This window comes from Lineus longissimus, chromosome 15 (genome assembly GCF_910592395.1).
Source record: "Lineus longissimus chromosome 15, tnLinLong1.2, whole genome shotgun sequence".
Classification (NCBI taxonomy): Eukaryota; Metazoa; Nemertea; class Pilidiophora; order Heteronemertea; family Lineidae; genus Lineus; species Lineus longissimus.
In genome coordinates this window covers 1,455,019-1,473,458 of record NC_088322.1, presented here as the reverse complement: position 1 = coordinate 1,473,458, position 18,440 = coordinate 1,455,019, and the positions used below count along the sequence as shown (strand labels likewise).

At 41.7% G+C, this 18,440-nt stretch overlaps 3 protein-coding genes across 3 annotated transcripts; all 3 read left to right on the top strand.

The window, feature by feature from the left end:
• The first annotated feature begins 246 nt into the window (after positions 1-246).
• On the top strand, positions 247-3,444 carry LOC135499952 (zonadhesin-like). Its single transcript, XM_064791023.1, has 6 exons — positions 247-420; positions 1,360-1,640; positions 2,028-2,326; positions 2,884-3,083; positions 3,359-3,402; positions 3,435-3,444. Exons 1-6 carry the CDS (start codon positions 247-249, stop codon positions 3,442-3,444), a joined length of 1,008 nt encoding a protein of 335 aa, XP_064647093.1.
• A 4,841-nt stretch (positions 3,445-8,285) lies between these two features.
• Positions 8,286-13,578, top strand: LOC135499951 (IgGFc-binding protein-like). The gene is made up of 9 exons (XM_064791022.1): positions 8,286-8,367; positions 8,925-9,124; positions 9,419-9,611; positions 10,173-10,271; positions 10,648-10,698; positions 10,987-11,031; positions 11,439-11,489; positions 12,307-12,482; positions 13,408-13,578. Exons 2-9 carry the CDS (start codon positions 8,927-8,929, stop codon positions 13,576-13,578), a joined length of 984 nt encoding a protein of 327 aa, XP_064647092.1. The 5' UTR covers positions 8,286-8,367; positions 8,925-8,926.
• A 767-nt stretch (positions 13,579-14,345) lies between these two features.
• Positions 14,346-18,177, top strand: LOC135499950 (zonadhesin-like). Its single transcript, XM_064791021.1, has 4 exons — positions 14,346-14,427; positions 14,985-15,184; positions 15,479-15,613; positions 18,100-18,177. Exons 2-4 carry the CDS (start codon positions 14,987-14,989, stop codon positions 18,175-18,177), a joined length of 411 nt encoding a protein of 136 aa, XP_064647091.1. The 5' UTR covers positions 14,346-14,427; positions 14,985-14,986.
• The last annotated feature ends 263 nt before the right edge of the window (positions 18,178-18,440 follow it).

Below are 18,440 nucleotides of genomic sequence, written 5' to 3'. Positions count from 1 at the left end.
AATTATCGGTGCATCATAACGGTAAGTCAAATTGTATATCTCGCGTGTTTAGACTCATTTGATTCCAAACTATGTGGCGAAGTTGAGTGTCTCCTCAGCACAAATTGATGCATGTGGATTATTGATGTTTGATGTATACTAAGTGTAGCTCTCCGTCTGTTTTATCCACTAGAAATCTGCACCTGCAAGGCTTGGGGAGATCCCCATTACCATCGTTACGACGATTTTAACAGAATGATCGACTTCATGGGTCTCTGCAAATACGTCTTCTCCAAGACGACCAACTCTGACGTCGCGTGTTCCTTCTCCATTGAGGTGAAGAACGAATATCGAGGCAACACAATTGTGTCTTTCGGTAGGATGATGGACCTGAAGATGGGAGGTTTCGTTGTCAGACTTCACAAGGACGGATGGACTAGGGTACATTCTCATATACTAGTATATGCTCCAACCTTTTTTTGATGAATTTGAGCTGTTTGATCAATTGCTAGAACTGTCATATTGTTGTGGTGGTTCATTTTTCTTTCATCAAGACAGAATCTCGATCTGCACACTCTAATAAGATGTTTGGATCCAAGAGCGTTTACATCTCACTTGTTTCTCATTGGGGTTTTTTCGCGTTACTTGCATGTGATAGGCGAAATCAAAATGCAAGCAATGTTCAGTCAATATACTGAAGTGTAATGGTATTTTTTCCGACTTATTATAAACCGCGAGATGCGGAATGCGAAATCGAGAGATGCCAACCTCTGTGAGAGTAACATGCGCCAGAGGATGTATTGCAATTATGGAACCTGAAAAGGCGAACATTTATGAGACCGAGGCTGTAGTCTGGAGTTATCCTTGTTTTGATTTGCCCGGCATTAAAATAGACTCCGCTCTGCGATGTGTGGAATTTAACCTAACTTATAGCCTACTTTCGATGGTCAGACCATCCCGTGCTATTTTTAGCGATGACCAGACGTTCACCAGGTACATGCCCTGTGTTATCGGTCAATCAAGTGTATGGTGACTTGTGCCGCCAGGCCTAACGGGAAAATAATCTTGATTCATACTGCATACTGAACCTCGCGGTATTATACTCACAGCATATCTTGATAAGTTGCAAAAATCCTAGTGGTCAAGATGAACGTGCAGTTGCATGTACGCTTTGTATCATATTCGGCCGTACTCTCATTAAATTGAGAAGTAAACAGCAGCGTTGGAAATGGTGATTGTCATGATCGAGGGAAGTAGAAAATAATGATTACTTATCTCGCGATTTCGATACACCCATCGACTAATCTAAAAACTTATGTTATCCAGTTATATGGGACATTGCATTACTCTCTAACAAGTCACCACAACTTTGTTCTGCAGGTCAGTGGCCTCACACAAAGAATGCCCTTTAACCTCAAACTCAAAGGCGGACATACTCTCAGTGCCACAAAATCTGGAGCCAACGACTTTAAGATATCAGTGCCAACCTGTTCCTTCGCTTTGTCATTCGGTGGTCAATATGGAGGTATTGTGACATCTCTTGGCCACTGGCAGTATGGAGGTGCTGGAAAGCTTACTGGAATGTGTGGTGACTGCGATGGAATGGCAGATGCCTTGACTAGCTTCAATAATTATCAGGTTCCCGATGACTCGTGCCATTAGTAAAGTAAGTGTAAGCCGTTTGAAATGTGAACAATTAAAACAAAAGAAATCGGTTGTATACCTTGAAAATAATAAGTTCTATGCTTGATAACATCAAGTAGGTCTTTATACATACTTGATAACATATATAACAAACCACACTATGTCTTATCTGAATCCGGATCCTGCAATATTCAACCGATGTCAGAAATACATCGAAAGGTTTAGAATAGTATTCGCCCTTTGTTGAATACGAACAGATAGCCTTTACTTGCGGTCATGAGTACCGTCACATTCAAATAAGACACTTCGTCCAGAGAGCTAAGGGGACTTTGGAAGTCTTCCATACAGCAGATTTTTGTATTCATTCCAAAAAGAAGTCGAATTTAATAGTGTTGATACTTTAGCTGTAAGAAGAGCGAGGATCCAGTCATCAAATGTTCGGATAAGAACAATGCCCTCATTGCATCAGACACGTACTGCGGTTACATCAAGTCAACCACTGGACCATTCGCAGAGTGCATCAAGAGCGGAAAGGTAGATTGGAAGTCAGCCTATGCTGCTTGCCAGATAGATGCTTGCGCTTTTGTGGACAAACCCGAGTCCATTAAAGAAGTGATATGCGCTGATGTGGGAGAATTCGCCAGCGAATGTCAGCTGAATGGTTACCAACCTTCGAAGGTTTGGAGAACAACCACATTCTGTCGTAAGTTTGACTCATTCTGCTTTTCAAAAAGATGCTTTGGCTTCAAATCTACAATAATGGCCTACCGATTATTTGTCGAATATCAAAATGGAACCAATGAAGTTCAAGCCTTGTAATCCTCAATTTGATTGGGGAATATTCCTGAGGTCACGCTATGCCTAAGGCAACTGGTCACAGAAGTTCGAAAATCAAGAACCATTTGGCTTCGGTGTGGAGCCAGTGGTGCTGGCGTTGTTCCAGTGCATCTGGAGTGGGTCCATTGGCTCTAGGATCTGGTAAATGCCAAGAGCGTCTGGTTTCAACCCGAGTAAATTGGCTCTTGGGGATCTTGTGTTTGGTCAGCGCCAGCATCCATTGACTCGTGTTGTGTGATTCTGGTGTTGGGGCAGTGGCTCTGATGTGAGCCCATTGTAAATGATGAGACCTTTCCTGACATCCTTAAAATAAGCATGTAGACGTTAAAACCATCATCACAGTTTTCACTTCATTATCGAATGGTCTCTACCTTGTTCTCTTTTTACTGTTAATATACGATTAATATCAATGTCATTTTCCAGCAATGAAGTGCCCTGCTAACAGCGTATATGAGTCCAAGATGCGTCCATGCCAACCGACGTGTATCAAGCCCGAACCAATCTTCTGTGAGGATGAGTTGATGGAAGGCTGCAAGTGTAATAAAGGCTTCATCCGAGATGGTGATTCGTGTGTCCCCGAGCAGTCATGTGGCTGTTGGGATGCAGACAAAAACTATTACACGGTGGGTAATGAGTAGAACCTTACTGAGTCAGATCGTGTCTAACTGCTAAGCCTCAGGTGCATAAACGAAGAAATCGCCCCCTCGCCGTCTAAGACAATGTTACCTTCATCAACCATTTGATAAGTAGTTCTGCTTATATTGCTACTCTTATGAGGAAAAAACTATACGGTCTTTGCTTCTTCTCTTTTCCGGTATGACGTAATCTCACCAGGATTGAAGAGACCAGAGCATGTATTGGGGCTTTTCATTGTACTTCATCTGCTGATACCTATCAGATTGGTGATGAGCGCATAAGCTCCGACTGCACGACACTTTACAAGTGCATCAAAGTAGGATCAGTCGCCCAGCTAGGGTCCAGTGAGCTTAAACCTTGTGGCAAGGATGCTGAATGCAGACCTGGAGACAAAGGGGTATATACTTGTGGCTGCAAGAAAAGATACCAAGGAGATGGATTCAAATGCACGAAACGTAAGTGCAGCAAGTTTGGGTGCCGTTATAAATGACACCTCACCTGTGGAAACGAACTTGATATATCACCTCGTGACTGGTATAAACTCGCTAGCAGACGCCACGAGGGTTGTCCATGGATGAAACGATTAGAAAGCTCCTGTCATGTGCTTTTCATGGTTATGTCAACATGTTTAGAGTAACTGTAATATGTTTTCCTTGCCCCTCTTCATCCCAACCAAATGATACGATCAGTTTTCTTTACAAATCGCTTATTCTACGAAGAGCGTACCATGGCATCTTTTTATATGCTGCAGTTATCTATAGCAAGCATCGGAACTTCCTTTGGTTTATCCGAACAAAAGCCAATATTTTTGCCAAATTTGCCACCCCTTTGCGTGTCTTCTTCACCGGTTATCATTTTCCTTCATAAACGATATTGCAAACGGATCTCCATCCACACGACCGAAAGGGTGCACTAAAGTTTACAAGTTTCAAGTGTTTTTCTGTTGAAGGATTAAACATTAAGCAGGGAGAAGAAGAAGTTTTCACTGCCAGTAATTAACTTCCTTTTTCTTCAAGAATGCACAAATGTTGCAAAGAGATGGACGGGGGATAAATGTGTCAACCGCTGCGCTCCAGAGGAGATCTGGGATAACACCAAGAAGATCTGCACACCGAGTGAGTATGAGACATCACAGGATTAGCCTACAACATAGCACTTATCCTTTTAAATATATCTGTCTTTCTGTAGTTTATCCTCTTGAGGCAGCTCGACTGTGGTAAAACAGTGTTGTATGTTAAATGCGTTGCAACTCGTTTTCATTATCTGCACTCGCTTTTTGGATGCGACCTCACCAAAGGCTTTGCCAAAGCTACTTAACCATCGCGATTTCATTCATGATAGAGTGACGCGCAAGTGCGGTGTGAATTCCTTAAGCCATGAGTTTGTACATTAATACGCAAACACTAGGTGGTTTCAAAATAGAATCCATTCCAAGCTGAATGAAGTTTCGTAACCATTAACTGTCGTTTAATGCTTTACTTTTTTCTCTAGGGTGCACCGAGTCTCAGTTATGGAACATCCCGACCAAACGATGTGTAGACAGTATGTATGTCTTATCTCAATAACTGTATAATAACAAACGCACGATTACGATTACTGATGATGAAGCCTGGGAGATACTAGTGCCGTGGTCCTTGGCCTCGACATCCAAGGACCGTTGGTGGCAGTCATTAAGATTTTCGTGATTGTGAATGTGATGATGGTTAGGTTTTAATGTTAGAATGTATACTCCGACCTGATAATTATATTAATGAAGTTCATATATCCTTTTGGAGATATATTTGGAAAAGCCAGAGTATAAAAATTATTCCGTTCAAATTTTACCTTCAGGGTGTAAACCTTCTGACATGTTGAAGAAAGGAGACTGTGTTGCTCGTAAGTATAGTTCATTATATTTGAGGATATTCAATGTAAACAGATATAATTCACCGAAGCCTTAATTCCGAATCCTTAAATTTCAAATTATGGATTCAAAGATGCTCAATCTGAAAAAGTGCTCGTACATCAAATGATTTGTTGATACATTAAATACTTTGTCAGATGTAGTGTAGCCTGTACGCTGTCCAGAGACGATGATAGAATAGACAAAACACTGAAGGGAAAAGTCTGGTTCAAGGCAAGCAGTTGTTAACATTACCGAAGCCACGTAGTCACTACTGTCTATCTACATTCAGCTTTGCTTGGAGATGTTACATGACATTCTAATTTCGATCACTCATCAAGAGCTGTTCGTTCTTAACCTCGAGGCTAAATACACATTTTCTTGTTTTCCTTCACTTCAGTTTGTACTCCACCGAAATCATGGGATCTCAGATTGAAGAGTTGTACAGAAAGTAAGTCCGTCTTTGGAATTGAGTTTGAATAACCAATAACGAACTAATTGATTAGTGATAAAAATGCCTCTGTAGATGATACAACGCATTAAAACTTTATCTTGGTTCTCAAAGTGTTGCTCTTGAAAGTCGTTTATCCAAACGACATGTGTTGAGGATTGAGAGAGTCGGAAGTTTACGATACATTAACGTTTATTCCGCGACGACGGGGTCAACAAGGACAACGCAACAAGTAAACTAAAATATACAAAGAAACATACATAAGCTTTGCATCAGGGAGTATAAAAATACCTACGGTTAAAACGGCAATAAATGACAAATTGGGCAATAAATGACAAATTTAAAGATAAGAAAATTACCTACCGAATTTGCCCGCACCAGTGCAACGTGGGAACACCCGGAGTGAAAGACCAAAAATGCCAACTAACATGGCGGGGAGGCGTTGCCGAATTTATAGTCGGCCCAGAAAATGATGTAACAACCGTGTCAACCCTAGTCCCCATTGATCAAGAACTTCATACCGTGGCCACGGACTTAATAATCAGGAGATCAATAGAGGCCAAGGTTGACACAGAATCTAGGCCAAGAAATTTGGAGGAAAGGAAATTTAAATATTACTTAATGAATTCTGAACAACATGTATTCAATTATCGGTGCATCATAACGGTAAGTCAAATTGTATATCAGGCGTGTTTAGACTCATTTGATTCCAAACTATGTAGCGAAGTTGAGTGTCTCCTCAGCACAAATTGATGCATGTAGATTATTGATGTTTGATGTATACTAAGTGTAGCTCTCCGTCTGTTTTATCCACTAGAAATCTGCACCTGCAAATATGTCTTCTCCAAGACGACCAACTCTGACGTCGCGTGTTCCTTCTCCATTGAGGTGAAGAACGAATATCGAGGCAACACAATTGTGTCTTTCGGTAGGATGATGGACCTGAAGATGGGAGGTTTCGTTGTCAGACTTCACAAGGACGGATGGACTAGGGTACGTTCTCATATACTAGTATATGCTCCACCCTTTTTTTGATGAATTTGAGCTGTTTGATAAATTGCTAGAACTGTCATATTGTTGTGGTGGTTCATTGTTCTTTCATCAAGACAGAATCTCGATCTGCACACTCTAATAAGATGTTTGGATCCAAGAGCGTTTACATCTCACTTGTTTCTCATTGGGGTTTTTTCGCGTTACTTGCATGTGATAGGCGAAATCAAAATGCAAGCAATGTTCAGTCAACATACTGAAGTGTAATGGTATTTTTGCCGACTTATTATAAACCGCGAGATGCGGAATGCGAAATCGAGAGATGCCAACCTCTGTGAGAGTAACATGCGCCAGAGGATGTATTGCAAATATGGAACCTGAAAAGGCGAACATTTATGAGACCGAGGCTGTAGTCTGGAGTTATCCTTGTTTTGATTTGCCCGTCATTGAAATCGACTCCGCTCTGCGATGTGTGGAGTTTAACCTAACTTATAGCCTACTTTCGATGGTCAGACTATCCCGTGCTATTTTTAGCGATGACCAGACGTTCACCAGGTACATGCCCTGTGTTATCGGTCAATCAAGTGTATGGTGACTTGTGCCGCCAGGCGCAACGGGGAAATAATCTTGACACATACTGCATACTGAACCTCGCGGCATATCTTGATAAGTTGCAAAAACCCTAGTGGTCAAGATGAACGTGCAGTTGCATGTAGCCTTTGTATCATATTCGGCCGTACTCTCATTGAATTAAGAAGTAAACAGCAGCGTTGGAAATGGTGATTGTCATGATCGAGGGAAGTAGAAAATGATGATTACTTATCTCGCGATTTCGATACACCCATCGACTAATCTAAAAACTTATGTTATCCAGTTATACGGGACATTGCATTACTCTCTAACAAGTCACCACAACTTTGTTCTGCAGGTCAGTGGCCTCACACAAAGAATGCCCTTTAACTTCAAACTCAAAGGCGGACATACTCTCAGTGCCACAAAATCTGGAGCCAACGACTTTAAGATATCAGTGCCAACCTGTTCCTTCGCTTTGTCATTCGGTGGTCAATATGGAGGTATTGTGACATCTCTTGGCCACTGGCAGTATGGAGGTGCTGGAAAGCTTACTGGAATGTGTGGTGACTGCGATGGAATGGCAGATGCCTTGACTAGCTTCAATAATTATCAGGTTCCCGATGACTCGGATGTGCCATTAGTTAAGTAAGTGTATGTTTCAAACAAGCCGTTTGAAATATGATCAAATAAAACAAAAGAAATCGGTTGTATACCTTGAAAATAATAAGTTCTATGCTTGATAACATCAAGTAGGTCTTTATACATACTTGATAACATCTATAACAAAAAACACTATGTCCTATCTGAATCCGGATCCTGCAATATTCAACCGATGTCAGAAATACATCGAAAGGTTAAGAAGAGTATTCGCCCTTTGTTGAATACGAACAGACAGCCTTTACTCGCGGTCATGAGTACCGTCACATTCAAATAAGACAGGTGGGCGACAGCTTATTCGTGATATCCTTTAGAATAGTTCGTCCAGAGAGGTAGGATGACTTTGGAAGTCTTACCATACAGCAGATTTTTGTATTCATTCCAAATAGAAGTCGAATTTAATAGTGTTGATACTTTAGCTGTAAGAAGAGCGAGGATCCAGTCATCAAATGTTCGGATAAGAACAATGCCCTCATTGCATCAGACACGTACTGCGGTTACATCAAGTCAACCAATGGACCATTCGCAGAGTGCATCAAGAGCGGAAAGGTAGATTGGAAGTCAGCCTATGCTGCTTGCCAGATAGATGCTTGCGCTTTTGTGGACAAACCCGAGTCCATTAAAGAAGTTATATGCGCTGATGTGGGAGAATTCGCCAGCGAATGTCAGCTGAATGGTTACCAACCTTCGAAGGTTTGGAGAACAACCACATTCTGTCGTAAGTTTGACTCATTCTGCTTTTCAAAAAGATGCTTTGGCTGCAAATCTACAATAATGGCCTTCCGATTGCTTGTCGAATATCAAAATGGAACCAATGAAGTTCAAGCCTTGTAATCCTCAATATGATTGGGGAATATTCCTGAGGTCACGCTATGCCTAAGGCAACTGGTCACAGAAGTTCGAAAATCAAGAACCATTTGGCTTCGGTGTGGAGCCAGTGGTGCTGGCGTTGTTCCAGTGCATCTGGAGTGGGTCCATTGGCTCTAGGATCTGGTAAATGCCAAGAGCGTCTGGTTTCAACCCGAGTAAATTGGCTCTTGTGGATCTTGTGTTTGGTCAGCGCCAGCATCCATTGACTCGTGTTGTGTGATTCTGGTGTTGGGGCAGTGGCTCTGATGTAAGCGCATTGTAAATGATGAGACCTTTCCTGGCAATCTTAAAACAAGCATGTAGACGTTAAAACTATCATCACAGTTTTCACTTCATTATCGAATGGTCTCTACCTTGTTCTCTTTTTACTGTTAATATACGATTAATATCAATGTCATTTTCCAGCAATGAAGTGCCCTGCTAACAGCGTATATGAGTCCAAGATGCGTCCATGCCAACCGACGTGTATCAAGCCCGAACCAATCTTCTGTGAGGATGAGTTGATGGAAGGCTGCAAGTGTAATAAAGGCTTCATCCGAGATGGTGATTCGTGTGTCCCCGAGCAGTCATGTGGCTGTTGGGATGCAGACAAAAACTATTACACGGTGGGTAATGAGTAGAACCTTACTGAGTCAGATCGTGTCTAACTCTTCACCCTAAACTGCATGAACGAAGAAATCGCCCCCTCGCCGTCTAAGACAATGTTACCTTCATCAACCATTTCGTCAGTAGTTCTGCTTATATTGCTACTCTTATGAGGAAAAAACTATACGGTCTTTGCTTCTTCTCTTTTCCGGTATGACGTAATCTCATCAGGATTGAAGAGACCAGAGCATGTAGTGGGGCTTTTCATTGTTCTGCATATGCTGATATTGTCAACAATTCTTTTTACCTATCAGATTGGTGATGAGCGCATAAGCTCCGACTGCACGACACTTTACAAGTGTATCAAAGTAGGATCAGTCGCCAAGCTAGGGTCCAGTGAGCTTAAACCTTGTGGCAAGGATGCTGTATGCAGACCTGGAGACAAAGGGGTATATACTTGTGGCTGCAAGAAAAGATACCAAGGAGATGGATTCAAATGCACGAAACGTAAGTGCAGCAAGTTTGGGTGCCGTTATAAATGACACCTCACCTGTGGAAACGAACTTGATATATCACCTCGTGACTGGTATAAACTCGCTAGCAGACGCCACGAGGGTTGTCCATGGATGAAACGATTAGAAAGCTCCTGTCATGTGCTTTTCATGGTTATGTCAACATGTTTAGAGTAACTGTAATATGTTTTCCTTGCCCCTCTTCATCCCAACCAAATGATACGATCAGTTTTCTTTACAAATCGCTTATTCTACGAAGAGCGTACCATGGCATCTTTTTATATGCTGCAGTTATCTATAGCAAGCATCGGAACTTCCTTTGGTTTATCCGAACAAAAGCCAATATTTTTGCCAAATTTGCCACCCCTTTGCGTGTCTTCTTCACCGGTTATCATTTTCCTTCATAAACGATATTGCAAACGGATCTCCATCCACACGACCGAAAGGGTGCACTAAAGTTTACAAGTTTCAAGTGTTTTTCTGTTGAAGGATTAAACATTAAGCAGGGAGAAGAAGAAGTTTTCACTGCCAGTAATTAACTTCCTTTTTCTTCAAGAATGCACAAATGTTGCAAAGAGATGGACGGGGGATAAATGTGTCAACCGCTGCGCTCCAGAGGAGATCTGGGATAACACCAAGAAGATCTGCACACCGAGTGAGTATGAGACATCACAGGATTAGCCTACAACATAGCACTTATCCTTTTAAATATATCTGTCTTTCTGTAGTTTATCCTCTTGAGGCAGCTCGACTGTGGTAAAACAGTGTTGTATGTTAAATGCGTTGCAACTCGTTTTCATTATCTGCACTCGCTTTTTGGATGCGACCTCACCAAAGGCTTTGCCAAAGCTACTTAACCATCGCGATTTCATTCATGATAGAGTGACGCGCAAGTGCGGTGTGAATTCCTTAAGCCATGAGTTTGTACATTAATACGCAAACACTAGGTGGTTTCAAAATAGAATCCATTCCAAGCTGAATGAAGTTTCGTAACCATTAACTGTCGTTTAATGCTTTACTTTTTTCTCTAGGGTGCACCGAGTCTCAGTTATGGAACATCCCGACCAAACGATGTGTAGACAGTATGTATGTCTTATCTCAATAACTGTATAATAACAAACGCACGATTACGATTACTGATGATGAAGCCTGGGAGATACTAGTGCCGTGGTCCTTGGCCTCGACATCCAAGGACCGTTGGTGGCAGTCATTAAGATTTTCGTGATTGTGAATGTGATGATGGTTAGGTTTTAATGTTAGAATGTATACTCCGACCTGATAATTATATTAATGAAGTTCATATATCCTTTTGGAGATATATTTGGAAAAGCCAGAGTATAAAAATTATTCCGTTCAAATTTTACCTTCAGGGTGTAAACCTTCTGACATGTTGAAGAAAGGAGACTGTGTTGCTCGTAAGTATAGTTCATTATATTTGAGGATATTCAATGTAAAAAGATATAATTCACCGAAGCCTTAATTCCGAATCCTTAAATTTCAAATTATGGATTCAAAGATGCTCAATCTGAAAAAGTGCTCGTACATCAAATGATTTGTTGATACATTAAATACTTTGTCAGATGTAGTGTAGCCTGTACGCTGTCCAGAGACGATGATAGAATAGACAAAACACTGAAGGGAAAAGTCTGGTTCAAGGCAAGCAGTTGTTAACATTACCGAAGCCACGTAGTCACTACTGTCTATCTACATTCAGCTTTGCTTGGAGATGTTACATGACATTCTAATTTCGATCACTCATCAAGAGCTGTTCGTTCTTAACCTCGAGGCTAAATACACATTTTCTTGTTTTCCTTCACTTCAGGTTGTACTCCACCGAAATCATGGGATCTCAGATTGAAGAGTTGTACAGAAAGTAAGTCCGTCTTTGGAATTGAGTTTGAATAACCAATAACGAACTAATTGATTAGTGATAAAAATGCCTCTGTAGATGATACAACGCATTAAAACTTTATCTTGGTTCTCAAAGTGTTGCTCTTGAAAGTCGTTTATCCAAACGACATGTGTTAAGGATTGAGAGAGTCGGAAGTTTACGATACATTAACGTTTATTCCGCGACGACGGGGTCAACAAGGACAACGCAACAAGTAAACTAAAATATACAAAGAAACATACATAAGCTTTGCATCAGGGAGTATAAAAATACCTACGGTTAAAACGGCAATAAATGACAAATTGGGCAATAAATGACAAATTTAAAGATAAGAAAATTACCTACCGAATTTGCCCGCACCAGTGCAACGTGGGAACACCCGGAGTGAAAGACCAAAAATGCCAACTAACATGGCGGGGAGGCGTTGCCGAATTTATAGTCGGCCCAGAAAATGATGTAACAACCGTGTCAACCCTAGTCCCCATTGATCAAGAACTTCATACCGTGGCCACGGACTTAATAATCAGGAGATCAATAGAGGCCAAGGTTGACACAGAATCTAGGCCAAGAAATTTGGAGGAAAGGAAATTTAAATATTACTTAATGAATTCTGAACAACATGTATTCAATTATCGGTGCATCATAACGGTAAGTCAAATTGTATATCAGGCGTGTTTAGACTCATTTGATTCCAAACTATGTAGCGAAGTTGAGTGTCTCCTCAGCACAAATTGATGCATGTAGATTATTGATGTTTGATGTATACTAAGTGTAGCTCTCCGTCTGTTTTATCCACTAGAAATCTGCACCTGCAAATATGTCTTCTCCAAGACGACCAACTCTGACGTCGCGTGTTCCTTCTCCATTGAGGTGAAGAACGAATATCGAGGCAACACAATTGTGTCTTTCGGTAGGATGATGGACCTGAAGATGGGAGGTTTCGTTGTCCGACTTCACAAGGACGGATGGACTAGGGTACGTTCTCATATACTAGTATATGCTCCACCCTTTTTTTGATGAATTTGAGCTGTTTGATAAATTGCTAGAACTGTCATATTGTTGTGGTGGTTCATTGTTCTTTCATCAAGACAGAATCTCGATCTGCACACTCTAATAAGATGTTTGGATCCAAGAGCGTTTACATCTCACTTGTTTCTCATTGGGGTTTTTTCGCGTTACTTGCATGTGATAGGCGAAATCAAAATGCAAGCAATGTTCAGTCAACATACTGAAGTGTAATGGTATTTTTGCCGACTTATTATAAACCGCGAGATGCGGAATGCGAAATCGAGAGATGCCAACCTCTGTGAGAGTAACATGCGCCAGAGGATGTATTGCAAATATGGAACCTGAAAAGGCGAACATTTATGAGACCGAGGCTGTAGTCTGGAGTTATCCTTGTTTTGATTTGCCCGTCATTGAAATCGACTCCGCTCTGCGATGTGTGGAGTTTAACCTAACTTATAGCCTACTTTCGATGGTCAGACTATCCCATGCTATTTTTAGCGATGACCAGACGTTCACCAGGTACATGCCCTGTGTTATCGGTCAATCAAGTGTATGGTGACTTGTGCCGCCAGGCGCAACGGGGAAATAATCTTGACACATACTGCATACTGAACCTCGCGGCATATCTTGATAAGTTGCAAAAACCCTAGTGGTCAAGATGAACGTGCAGTTGCATGTAGCCTTTGTATCATATTCGGCCGTACTCTCATTGAATTAAGAAGTAAACAGCAGCGTTGGAAATGGTGATTGTCATGATCGAGGGAAGTAGAAAATGATGATTACTTATCTCGCGATTTCGATACACCCATCGACTAATCTAAAAACTTATGTTATCCAGTTATACGGGACATTGCATTACTCTCTAACAAGTCACCACAACTTTGTTCTGCAGGTCAGTGGCCTCACACAAAGAATGCCCTTTAACTTCAAACTCAAAGGCGGACATACTCTCAGTGCCACAAAATCTGGAGCCAACGACTTTAAGATATCAGTGCCAACCTGTTCCTTCGCTTTGTCATTCGGTGGTCAATATGGAGGTATTGTGACATCTCTTGGCCACTAGCAGTATGGAGGTGCTGGAAAGCTTACTGGAATGTGTGGTGACTGCGATGGAATGGCAGATGCCTTGACTAGCTTCAATAATTATCAGGTTCCCGATGACTCGGATGTGCCATTAGTTAAGTAAGTGTATGTTTCAAACAAGCCGTTTGAAATATGATCAAATAAAACAAAAGAAATCGGTTGTATACCTTGAAAATAATAAGTTCTATGCTTGATAACATCAAGTAGGTCTTTATACATACTTGATAACATCTATAACAAACCACACTATGTCCTATCTGAATCCGGATCCTGCAATATTCAACCGATGTCAGAAATACATCGAAAGGTTAAGAAGAGTATTCGCCCTTTGTTGAATACGAACAGACAGCCTTTACTCGCGGTCATGAGTACCGTCACATTCAAATAAGACAGGTGGGCGACAGCTTATTCGTGATATCCTTTAGAATAGTTCGTCCAGAGAGGTAGGATGACTTTGGAAGTCTTACCATACAGCAGATTTTTGTATTCATTCCAAATAGAAGTCGAATTTAATAGTGTTGATACTTTAGCTGTAAGAAGAGCGAGGATCCAGTCATCAAATGTTCGGATAAGAACAATGCCCTCATTGCATCAGACACGTACTGCGGTTACATCAAGTCAACCAATGGACCATTCGCAGAGTGCATCAAGAGCGGAAAGGTAGATTGGAAGTCAGCCTATGCTGCTTGCCAGATAGATGCTTGCGCTTTTGTGGACAAACCCGAGTCCATTAAAGAAGTTATATGCGCTGATGTGGGAGAATTCGCCAGCGAATGTCAGCTGAATGGTTACCAACCTTCGAAGGTTTGGAGAACAACCACATTCTGTCGTAAGTTTGACTCATTCTGCTTTTCAAAAAGATGCTTTGGCTGCAAATCTACAATAATGGCCTTCCGATTGCTTGTCGAATATCAAAATGGAACCAATGAAGTTCAAGCCTTGTAATCCTCAATATGATTGGGGAATATTCCTGAGGTCACGCTATGCCTAAGGCAACTGGTCACAGAAGTTCGAAAATCAAGAACCATTTGGCTTCGGTGTGGAGCCAGTGGTGCTGGCGTTGTTCCAGTGCATCTGGAGTGGGTCCATTGGCTCTAGGATCTGGTAAATGCCAAGAGCGTCTGGTTTCAACCCGAGTAAATTGGCTCTTGTGGATCTTGTGTTTGGTCAGCGCCAGCATCCATTGACTCGTGTTGTGTGATTCTGGTGTTGGGGCAGTGGCTCTGATGTAAGCGCATTGTAAATGATGAGACCTTTCCTGGCAATCTTAAAACAAGCATGTAGACGTTAAAACTATCATCACAGTTTTCACTTCATTATCGAATGGTCTCTACCTTGTTCTCTTTTTACTGTTAATATACGATTAATATCAATGTCATTTTCCAGCAATGAAGTGCCCTGCTAACAGCGTATATGAGTCCAAGATGCGTCCATGCCAACCGACGTGTATCAAGCCCGAACCAATCTTCTGTGAGGATGAGTTGATGGAAGGCTGCAAGTGTAATAAAGGCTTCATCCGAGATGGTGATTCGTGTGTCCCCGAGCAGTCATGTGGCTGTTGGGATGCAGACAAAAACTATTACACGGTGGGTAATGAGTAGAACCTTACTGAGTCAGATCGTGTCTAACTCTTCACCCTAAACTGCATGAACGAAGAAATCGCCCCCTCGCCGTCTAAGACAATGTTACCTTCATCAACCATTTCGTCAGTAGTTCTGCTTATATTGCTACTCTTATGAGGAAAAAACTATACGGTCTTTGCTTCTTCTCTTTTCCGGTATGACGTAATCTCATCAGGATTGAAGAGACCAGAGCATGTAGTGGGGCTTTTCATTGTTCTGCATATGCTGATATTGTCAACAATTCTTTTTACCTATCAGATTGGTGATGAGCGCATAAGCTCCGACTGCACGACACTTTACAAGTGTATCAAAGTAGGATCAGTCGCCAAGCTAGGGTCCAGTGAGCTTAAACCTTGTGGCAAGGATGCTGTATGCAGACCTGGAGACAAAGGGGTATATACTTGTGGCTGCAAGAAAAGATACCAAGGAGATGGATTCAAATGCACGAAACGTAAGTGCAGCAAGTTTGGGTGCCGTTATAAATGACAACTCACCTGTGGAAACGAGCTTGATTTATCACCTCGTGACTAGTATTAGCTCGCCAGCAGACGCCACGAAGGTCGTCCCGTTTCGTGAGATGTACACAGAAGACCTACTCCCTACTATGAAGTTGTATTCAGTCATTGTACTACAACACGCTTCTTTGCGTGTTTATTATGTCGCATGTAGAAAGTGCCATTTGCTCTTTTCATGTCAAAAGAGACTATTTTAGCCAATTTATACTTGTTTAGCCTATTTAAAGTTTTTAATTTGTTTTCCTTGCCCCTATACATCCCAACCAAATGATACTATCAGTTTTCTTTACAAAACTCTGTTTCCACGAAATGCGTCATGCTATATATGCTGTAGTTATCTATAAAAGCATCAGAACGTCCTTTGGTTTATCCGTACAGAGGCCAATAAGTTTGCCAAATTTGACATCTCTTTGCGTGTCTTCGTAAACTGGTTATCATTTTGCTTCATAAACGATATTGCAAACGCATCTCCATCCACACGACCGAAAGGGGCACTTAAGTTTACCAGCTTCAAGGGTCATTCGGATCAAAGGAAAAATTTGGCCCTTCACATAAGTCGCTTACATACACAGCGGTGAAAAATATTTTCCACCGCGGTGACAATTATTTCCGACGGCGGTTGTTAATGAGGAGAGAAAAATATAATTCAAAAGAAAATATAGCGTTGTATTAAGAATTTTTTTCAAATACATGTACATGTATAATGAAAATAAACGCATGTCCTATATGGGCCACCGTACAATGCACTGGATCATTGCAAACACAAATCTTGACACGAGAGGCGCTGATTTCGTTCCTTACAACGCCTCTAGAACTAGTAACTTGCCACCATCTTGAAAAGCAGTACCGCGTGTATAGAAAAGGAAAGAATCTTTCTGAATTAACACGCATCACCACTAAGCCCGCGAAAATGATTGCTGCACTACGCTGCGTTTATAGTTCTCCATACAATCATCTTAAAACCCACCAGTAAGTGTCAGATTTTATTTATAAAGATCATATTTTCTTAGTTATTAATAAAAGAAAACGTTTTATGAGAGAAAGTGGCAATAATTCGGCCTGAATATGATTTACAGTCCGAACTGGCGATGCGGCGGATGACTTAGGATTATCAAAACCCTGAATCTAAGGATGCCGAGATCCAAGATGGCGGCAATCGATCAATTCTGAAGTTTTTTTAATTTTGGCACTGGGGTGAGTCTGTGCCAACCCTAATAACTCACCGATACTTTAAGCTCTTCTGATCCATGATTCAGCATTTGTACGACAAAATAAGGACGATGACGATAAGACGGCAGAAATCGACACTCAACAAACATGCAGTTCCGGGTGTGGCAAAAGGCGTATTCTTATTTGAAGCGCCGACCCAACCCAAGTGACGTCAATTTGTGCGGGAACGCATGAACATAGGCAGATTGATTTAAGATCATTTCGTAACTTTGACGCACAAGAATCTCTCACATCTTTGATGCGCTCAAATCCTTATTTTACTTCCTTGAACTCACGAGGGAGACCATCATACCATTGCACTGTTAAAGCGCCTGTGATGAGACCCGATGAACCTGTTCTAATGTTTGCTCTAGTCTAGCCCTCGAATTTCGGCTTTCGAAGCGCTGATCTCTGATCGGAGCTTACTACACTTCCCCTCTAGATGCGTATTCGCGCTTCGCATCAGGCCATGAACGTTTCAACGTCGGACCGAAAATCGTCCAAACCGTTTTTACGCGTAGGCCTACTTGAACTAACAATCAAATTTCTTATGAATTCTTGGAGTTTCCTCAAGTCAGCGTTTGAGATCCGCTCTGATTTGCATGCTCCTTGGTCACGATCGTTGACTTGTTTTAAATCCATTTTGATCCTGAACGGCTTTGAAAAGCATGGCTACCTTCAGTTCAACCTGGTCGGGTGATTGGGTATTGTTGGAATCAACCGTAAGGACTGTTTGCTATGCGGTGCCGTGTGGATGTGCTGGTTGACATGGGAGATCGGCTCCTCGGGATCAACAACTTTACCATCAATGGATTTCTGCAAGAGTTGGTGATTTGTTGTGACTCGATCCGATGTTGATTGTTTACAGTTTGGCTTTCACAATGAGTTGTATATGCAGGTGTATTAGATGCTCATGCAGCGTTTTCTTGTCCCAGACTATGAGAATCTTACGAAAACCCTTTTCCATGGCCAGCTCTCTCATAAAACTAGATTTGATGTTAAAGATGTATACTTTATGTTCCTATTCATTATTTGTTTCCAATGTGTCACATGTCTTCAAAATTTGCATCTAAAAGCTTGGTGTTCGCCAAATTTTGGTGATGACACCTTTAGTGCCTTAGTGTTTGTCGTTTAAATGTTCGATTTCTGTTTCAGGTGGGATGTCGAGCTGTGGTTCGTGGCTTCTTCTCGGACCTAGGATCGAGTCCAAACCAAGCGGCCTTGGTGGCCTAACCCTATCTACCGTAGGAGCCACAACTCTCACCACCGGCCCTGAAGGTATCAACGCATGGGTTTTCACCGGGCATAACTACGTCAAGATAACCAGTGACGGAAAGCTGGATATTGAGCGTGATAGTTTCACAATCGCGACTTATCTTTACCAAGACGTGCTTAGAGACGAAGCAATCGTGGAGTGGAGAGGAAGAGGAGATTTCGGAACTCACATGTGGATTTATCAAGAAAAGCTTTTGATCAACATGGATGCCCATACTGGA

Coding starts and splice junctions, on each gene's coding strand:
- LOC135499952 (XM_064791023.1), top strand. CDS start 247: ATGGGTCTCTGCAAATACGTCTTCTCCAAGACGACCAACTCTGACGTC. Junction 1,641..2,027: donor CCCGATGACTCGTGCCATTA/GTAAAGTAAGTG, acceptor TTGATACTTTAG/CTGTAAGAAGAGCGAGGATC. Junction 2,327..2,883: donor GAGAACAACCACATTCTGTC/GTAAGTTTGACT, acceptor GTCATTTTCCAG/CAATGAAGTGCCCTGCTAAC.
- LOC135499951 (XM_064791022.1), top strand. CDS start 8,927: ATGAAGTGCCCTGCTAACAGCGTATATGAGTCCAAGATGCGTCCATGC. Junction 10,272..10,647: donor CAAGAAGATCTGCACACCGA/GTGAGTATGAGA, acceptor TTTTTTCTCTAG/GGTGCACCGAGTCTCAGTTA. Junction 11,032..11,438: donor GAAAGGAGACTGTGTTGCTC/GTAAGTATAGTT, acceptor CCTTCACTTCAG/GTTGTACTCCACCGAAATCA.
- LOC135499950 (XM_064791021.1), top strand. CDS start 14,987: ATGAAGTGCCCTGCTAACAGCGTATATGAGTCCAAGATGCGTCCATGC. Junction 15,185..15,478: donor CAGACAAAAACTATTACACG/GTGGGTAATGAG, acceptor TTTACCTATCAG/ATTGGTGATGAGCGCATAAG. Junction 15,614..18,099: donor GCAGACCTGGAGACAAAGGG/GTATATACTTGT, acceptor TTTCTGTTTCAG/GTGGGATGTCGAGCTGTGGT.